The 8,141-nt window shown below is 46.9% G+C and overlaps 1 protein-coding gene across 2 annotated transcripts in view; it reads right to left on the reverse strand.

Annotated features, from left to right (window-relative positions):
• The window catches only part of RAB2A (RAB2A, member RAS oncogene family), a 59,520-nt gene extending 53,331 nt beyond the window's left edge, over positions 1 to 6,189 (reverse strand). Inside the window, exon 1 of one of the 2 annotated variants that reach the window (XM_089776248.1) lies at positions 6,165 to 6,189. Coding sequence is in view for 1 of the 2 variants with exons in the window: in XM_006113633.5 (XP_006113695.1) it covers positions 5,750 to 5,795 (46 nt within the window). In the remaining variant the exon portion in view is untranslated. Of the gene's footprint in view, positions 1 to 5,749; positions 6,100 to 6,164 lie in introns of those variants that run through there. The other variant, XM_006113633.5, reaches the window with a different exon arrangement.
• Positions 6,190 to 8,141: the final 1,952 nt, after the last annotated feature.

An 8,141-nucleotide genomic window follows, 5' to 3' on the forward strand; every position in this document is an offset into this window, starting at 1 on the left:
ACCTGGGGTTCTTAAGTTGAATCTGTATGTAAGTCAGAACTGGCATCCAGATTCAGCCGCTGTTGAAACTGATCAGTTTCAGCAGCGGCTGAATCTGGACGCCAATTCCGACTTACATACAGATTCAACTTAAGAACAAACCTACAGTCCCTATCTTGTACGTAACCCGGGGATTGCCTGTAGTATCAATCCCAAATGGAATGAGACTTGACATGATCTTCAAACTACAAGACTGTCAGGCTGCAAGAAAAAGATACAACCAGCAGCTGTTTACAGTTGGTTCTCTTGGTAACAAGAAATACTATTTTTTGTATTTGATGTTAAAAATCTGAGTGGATGCTATGATTCCAGTCAACCTACTCATACAAGCTAAGGGACCTTCAAGATTATGGCGGGAAAGGGGAAAGTACCTCTCCAGAATGAACTATTCTAGAAGGTGGTACTCCACCACCTTTGGAAGGAATTCACAATAGGGGTGTAATAGTGTAGTTGATTAACTGATAAGCAAAAGCTTACAGGTTAATGCTATAAACTACACACATTTCCCAGCCAGTAAATTTTTTAGCAAGCTGGCCAGCAGCCCAGCTCAGTCCTGGATCACACCAAGACCTACCCCCACTGCAACTCTGCATTTAAAGTGTATTAGGAGCTGGACAGGCAGGCAGTTTAGCCTCACCTCTGTCTTCCTGGACAGGGGATGCTGCTTCTGTATCAGAGGTAGCAGCGCAGAGTGACAGGCTGACAGCCTGCAAGGGGAGCTGTTTTTTAAACTGTCTCCCCTTGCGAGCCACCTCCTACCTTGTGCTGCTGCCTCTGATCCAAAGGCAGCAGTGCAGAGTGGCAGGGGGCTCCTTGGGAGTGAGACTGGAGTGCACTGGCTGCCAGCCCTACCCTCAGAGACTATAGAATAGTGAAGTAACCAATAAGAATTCATGAGGTTAATCGACTATTCAGTTAACTGACATTTAACATCCGTAACTCACAATGTATCCACAGAACCTTTAAAAGGTTAGTGTGAAATGATCAATCACTACTACACTATGTTTAGGCATTATAAGATGACACCGTCACCAGGAAAATAACCTTTACACATGAAGTAAATGCCTTCATTACACAAACTTGAAAGGAGTTTCCTTCATCTTAATCAGGTCTGATCTATTAAAAAGTAAGGATGTAAAATCCCTGATTAAACTGACTAAAGAACACACACTGCCCCTCTCTCCCCCACCACAGGCAGGAGCTGCTCCAGGTACACCATGGAAGGATGCTCCATCTGAGGCACTGAACCAGAGCCTCCCTTCAGGATGCCCTGGCCCGCTGCAGACAGAGGCTGTTTCTCCTGGGACACCAAAACAGCCCCTTCCTGCACGATGCCCTAGCCCACTGTGGCAGGCTGGGAGCTGCTCCAGCCCCAGCCGCACCGGTTAACCTTAAACTTACCGGTTAAACCTTCACATCCCTATTAAAAAGAGCTGTTCAATAGGTTTTTTTTTTTTTTTTTTTTTTTTTTTTAGATGCATCAAGTCCCATATCCATTGACATGGAGCTGGAGAGAGAAGTTTGATGTGTCTTTTTCAGGGCTGAACTGCAGTAGTCCCCCACATATAGCAGAACCTGAGCACCAGTTTGCTTTCATTCTTGACAAGGTGTGTCCAAACTCTTGGGTGTCTGTCTTGAATTAAGTAAAAACCTCCATTCATCTGAAGAAATGGATTGTGCCCATGAAAGCTCATGATACCATCTACATTTTTGTTAGTCTGTAACTGGAAAAACTTAAACAACAGTCTTCATCACCTTAAAGACTAACACAGCTACCCCTCTGTAACTTTTGAATTAAGTAGGCACTCACGATATCTTAAATATTGCTCCCTTCCAATTAGTTTTAACCAAATGCATATAACATTATTTTAATGTAAGGTCCAGAACACACTATTTAATAACCACCTGCCTGTTTAAAAGTCTCATTGAAATGATCTTTTTCAGAGCACTTAAGTTATCCATTAATATAGAAGAACAATGTTTTTATTTTACCTTAAACATTTACTACTTGTTTTGTAATTCATGGTCTACTGCTGGCTAATTCAATATATTTGAACCTGTACTCAGGACTACTGTAAAATAGAGGGCCTATGTCCTCTACTGATTGTGTTCAGAAGTATTTCCTTTAAAAAATGATTAAGAATTACACCACAGGGTTCCAAACTTTTTGTCTCACTTATTTCAGCTAAAATTTGTTCAGTTTTATAAATACATTTCTTCCTAGCTTCCAGCCCTTCAAACACAACCTGGATCCGAAAGTCGAGACATATTATTTGTGGCTCATATATTAGCCACAACAGAAATCTCTGCAACTGGACCTTAATTAACAATTCTGTCTTAGGTAGGATCTACCAAAGCTGCAGATCTGTTATCATCTGAAGGTAACAGAAGTAAGTCACTAGAGTAAGCAGAACACAAATGGATGAGATTGGTTGAGTAGGAAGTGCCAGGCTGATGATCAATTTTCTGTAGCTGCAATTAAAGAATAAGCATTTACGATACTTGCACTTAGGCTGCAGTGGTCTCCAACCTTTTTACACCCAAGATCACTTTTTAAGTCTCAGAACAAGCGAAGATCTACTGTCCCGCCCCTTCCTTGAAGCCCCACCCCTTCCTTGAAGCCCCACCCTCTCTATTCTCCTGTCCATCACTTGCTATCCCCAGCCCTTACACACTCTGTTAAAGTTTATTTTTAAATTATGCAATATATAAAATTAAAATCACGTTTATAGTTATGAAATAAATGGTCTGTTTTTAATTCATGCTATTTAAATGTCAAATGAAGCATTTACAATTACACATTTTGTTCTCTGCTATTTTTTAAATCTAAAATCAAGTATTGATAATTATATATTTTTTTCTTCCAATAACAAAGTCTCAGTGTGACACCTGTGACTGAACAGTATCTGCTAGTGTCTTGAAGTCTGGGTTGTAGTCTGAGATTGCTAGTCGTATATGGGCATCTGTGATCCTACACTCAGCCTGGAAGCTTGCTCCAGCACAGCTGCAGCTAGACACAGCCTCCCTGGGCTGAGCGTAGGGCAGCCAGGCTGGAAGGAAGAGAAGTGGCTGCCCGGCCAGCTGGCCACGGCGCTCAGCCAGGGTGCACCAAGCTCCACGTGGGCAGGTGCAGAGGAGAAGCCGCCGATCAGCTGGAGCAGTCAGCTGGCTGGGGTGTTTCAGCCCTCCCGACCTCCCAGCTCCCATCATTCCTCGCAGCTACTCACTTGTGTTGTTGCTCAGTGAGTAGCTGCTCCTCAAATGAGGAAATCTAATCTAAATGGACTGCACAGGTGCGCAGTTCAGAGAGGGCTCAAGAGCTACTCTTAGAGCCCCTGAGATCTACCAGTAGATGGATCTACTGGTTGGTGACCACGGACTTAGGGTATGTCTACACTACAGAGAACGATTGAAACTGCCACTGTTGCTCTTCTATGGTTCAAATTAGCACGTCTAGTTAAGACAGCTAACTAACTGAGAAGGGCACTCCAGTCGACGCCAGTAGTTCTGCTTCCACAAAGAGTGTTCTCCCTTCGACTTCCTGCAGTGCGGAAAGCGCCAAAAGTTGAGTTAAGGTACTTCAACTTCCGTGATGCAATTAATGTAGTTGAAGTTGAGTATCTTAATTTGACCTTGTCCCATAGTGTAGACATAACCTTAGTGAATAAAATCACTCAGAGCCATGATTCATATCAGAGACATGCAGTTTTGGTATACATGCATCCTATTTGTGTTACTACTTGCATAACCAGCTCTCTCTCATGAATGAGCAATGGAGATCAACTTAATTTTAATCTTTTGATTGAGTCCAATAATGTCTCCCTTTTTCTTTTTACAACACATTTAAAAGTAACTGTCAAATCACCACATAACCAATGTGACTCTGAAGACATGAAAAATCATTGAAATAATCTCTGGGTCAGTATGCAAACACTAATGCAGGTAAGCTGGTTTCTAGATGCAACACTAGAATTTTTCAAGTGTTCACAAGAGATCTAAACACCACAAACTCACAAAAGATTTTCCACCTTCCTATTTTAGCCATTTATAGAAATACGGCTCTCATACCTTTTCAAGGGGAACTCTTTATGTTAAAATCAAATTAATTTTAGCCATGATTTTGTCTCCTTTATAAGTTTTCATCACAAATTATGAATTTGAAAAGTTATAATAGTTTGTTTTAAATTAATAAATTGCTTCCTTCACAGGTATTTTCCTCCATCTTAGACTTCTGTCAGATTGTGATACTATCAGCCTTAAAAATTAAAACAGACTTAGGGCATGTGGAACCAATACAAATGCGGTAATAATAGCCACAGTTTCTGATCTCTAAAGACACAGAATAGCACCATCAACTGCCTTGAAGAAAAAACAAGGAGTCTGGTGACACTTAAAAGACTAACAATTTTATTATGGTCTATGTTTTTGTGAGTTAGAACTCACTTCATCAGATGCATGAAGTGAAACAAAGTGAGTTCTAACTCACGAAAGCATAGGCCATAATAAAATTGGTAGTCTAAGGAGCCACCAGACTCCTTGTTTTGCTGAAACAGACTAACGCAGCTACCTCTGAAACACATCTTGCAGAGTATATTTCAAGATCTTAGGTCAAGCTTTACACAGAATAGGAGCCATATACCCAAGAAACCACTTATTTCAGAGAAATTAACATATTTACACCATGAACAGCAACTCCAGCAGTAGATCAGGTTCATTTATACAAACAATAACTGAACTGAATATAGAGTGATGCAGCTATGACGCCACATTAGTGTAAAAAGCCTTTTTATATTTAGTAAAGTACTTAGATGTTAGCTAGATGTCAGATAAATACATGATATATCTGTTCTTAAAAGTTAGCCATGATTATGTTACAATTGGTTTCACAGTAATCAAATATGATACCTCACCAAGACAAATGATTGTGTGGCATTTTGATTAGCTACACGCCCTGCCCACACTGGGGAGGAAAGCAAGCCAGCCACCATATCCCCAGAGCACATCATTTGGGAAGCTTAATTTTAACATCTGTGGCTAGCTATTTGCATAGACAGTGGCTTCGCCAAGCTAGAGATTTCCCACAGCACTGCCAGCGACTATGGGACCAAGAGAAAGGGCCCAAGTGAGACCAGGCAGAAGGCAACATCTGAAGTCTCTAAATCAGGAGACTGGGTGACAGAAGCAGAGCTGGACTAGGCACTACTGGTGCCTGGCAAATCCCAGGTCTGGCTGAATGGCGGGTTTTCATGGCGGTCTGGTGCTGAGGTTACACTGCGTGTGGGGGGCAATTGCAGTTTCAGCCCCGAAGCGCCAGGGAGGCTCCTTGGGCGAGGAGGCCTCGGCAAGGCCTGGGCAGCGGAACAGCATCGCTGACCCCGTGGATGGCAGCTTCTCTGTCGCACTTTGCGGCATGACTCGCTGCCCGCCCCCAGGGCTGTCCCCAGGCAGCGGCCGCTTCCCCACCTCGAAGGGCCGGGCCCGGAGCAAGCCCCAGCGCCTGGCACCGCGGGCTCTTGCGGGACTGAGGAGCACAGGCCAAAGCCACGGGCGGGGCCCGCTGCCGAGCGCAGGGGCGGGGGAAGCCTCCTCCCACCCGGAGTCACCACGTCGGCGACGCCACCACTGCGGAAATGGGGCAGCCGGGGTCGGGCTTCGCTCTCCCGCCTCCCCATTTCCGCAGTAAGGGTCTCCGCGCCCCTGCCCCGCGTACCTGTGTCCCCAATGATGATATATTTGAAGAGATACGCGTAGGCCATGGCCGCCCAATCCCCGCCCTCGCCGCCGCCTCTCGCTCGGTCTCTCGCTCGCTCGCTCCTCAGTGACGCGCGCTCTCCCCCCGCCCTTGCTGTCAGGGCTCGCGCTGCGGACAGTTCGAAACCGTTAACGGCCACCTAATTGAGCCCTTTTCCTCCGGGCTCCCTGCCCTTTCCCTCCTCTCGGGCGGCTCAGCGTGCGGAGGCAGCAGCCCGTGAGAGCAGGAACAATAACAGGCAGCGGAGGCAGCAGCCCGAACCCTTCAGCAACGTCACGCAAGGCAACCTCCCTCTCCGCCCCGCCCCCCGCTGACCCGGAAGTGCAGCCGGTGCTCGAGCAGGTCCCGTATGACGGGCGGCTCCGAGCCTTACCCCGCCCTCGAGGAGTCCTGCGCCCACTGGCCGGGGCCAGGAGGGGAACGCTCGTGGGGCGGCAGAGGGACGCGACAGCCCCGTGACCGAGGCAGGTGCCTTGCCTGACTGCCCCTGCAGCCCCCTCACCTGCCCGGCGCTGCCGCTCGCTGCGCGTGGGACAACCCTGGCAGCCCCCTGCCGCGAGGGGGCCGCGGATCCCAGAGCCCCGCCCTCCCCGGAGTGTCACTGGTCGGCCTGGCGGCGAAGGTCCGACTGCGGTGCCGCCCAGGGGCTGGAGGCCGCCGTGCTAGGCGGTGGCCAGACGCAGATGGCTCTTGACCCAGAGAGGCCTAGTCTGCACCTGAGACTGAAGCCACCCAAGCTCCAGCGCTCCGGGCGGGGCAGATTCCGTGCCTAGTGCCATGATGTTGGGCGCTCGAACCGCAGACGCCGCTGCGTTACTGGACGAATTCTCCCCCTCAAGGGGATGGATTTTCTTGCAGTGATGGAAACGCTGAAGCAATCCCCTACAGCCACATAGTTGCAGCTATGCTACTATAGCACACATGGGTTATGTCTGCACTGGCGGGTTCTTGCACAAGAACCTGTAGAGCACCCACCCTCTCTTGTGCAAGAAGATTTACAGTACGGTGTGGTAAGAGAGGGCTTCTTGCACAAGAGCTACACTCTTTTTTTACAAGTGTAAGCCTTCTTGCGTAAGAAGGCAGTGTGGATGCGCGGCAAGTGTTTCTTATGCAAGAAAGCCCTATGGCTAAAATGGCCATCAGAGCTTTCTTGTGCAAGAGAGCGTCCACCCTGCTATGGATGCTCTTGTGCAAAAGCACATCTTGCACATGGCAATGTGGACATGTGCTTGCACAAGAGTTCTTGCACAAGAACCTGCCAGTGTAGACATAGCCATGTAGTGTGGGGCATATGCTAAATCTGTGATCTGCTGCCCATCAGAGTTCTGTGGGTGGCCTGCTGCCCATGGGGTTACCAGTTTTTGTGTTTCCCCATCTACATAAGGTTTTATTTCCTACCAGTATCACTAAAGTGACGTGAACATAAAGTAAGGACATATGAAGTGAGGTGCATGCTGATTGCACGCAACATTGAATGTGAGAGCCTGTGCTCCCTCTGCTCCCATCCAATCAAAGCGCTGCTACAGTCCAATTGGAACACCCTGCAACTTCTAAGTAAGAGCAATTATAAAAGTGACCCTATCCCAGAAGACTGTTTTGGTTACAACAATTTTGCAGCCCACTAGGATAAAACAGCCATTCACGTAGACCACTCACTAGCTTAGGTTGCCCATCACTGCACTAAGTGGCCATCTTTTTAAATTTTGTTACCAGGAAGTAAAGAGCAGGATCCCTTCCCCTAATCTTGTAGCTGTATTTTTCTCCTGTGGCTCTTATGTAGAGGAGGGTGTCACACTTTAAGTTGCTCACAACCAGGAACACCTTGTCAGCTGACGGTCAGGGCAGTGAGTCCCTTATGACCGGCTGAAGTTCTTTTAAATTGTGCTTGGTTCTGTTACAGCAACTGAAGGAGTTAGGTTAAAGCTTAAACAGTTACTATTTTATTGTTACAGGGTAAACTTAGTTGTTAAATGCTACTACTGTGTTACAGATAACACACGCCACTACAAAGGACAGGACAGAAATTACACTAATAAGTCACTTACAGGTACCATGAAACCCTTTTGGTTCTCTGAGCTCTTATTAAATGCATGCAAAATAGACACATAGCAGGTATATATTCTCACCCCTGCGTTTCAGACTTGGCGTGGCCAGCGTCTTTCTCTCAATCCCTCGGGAAGAAGTAGGGCGAGGTTGGGCGTCCCACAGACCTCGGGAGACAATACCTGCCAGCAGGTATAGATGATTGGAGCTCAAATGGGGTGGGCAGCGGAACCTCTTTTTATACCCCTTGGGTCATGTAGGCTTCTTCCTGGTCTCAAGTGGCCAATTAGGAAAAATGGCTTTGAAC

The sequence above is a fragment of the Pelodiscus sinensis genome, chromosome 2, assembly GCF_052426305.1.
Source record: "Pelodiscus sinensis isolate ZL-2025 chromosome 2, ASM5242630v1, whole genome shotgun sequence".
NCBI classification, from domain to species: domain Eukaryota; kingdom Metazoa; phylum Chordata; order Testudines; family Trionychidae; genus Pelodiscus; species Pelodiscus sinensis.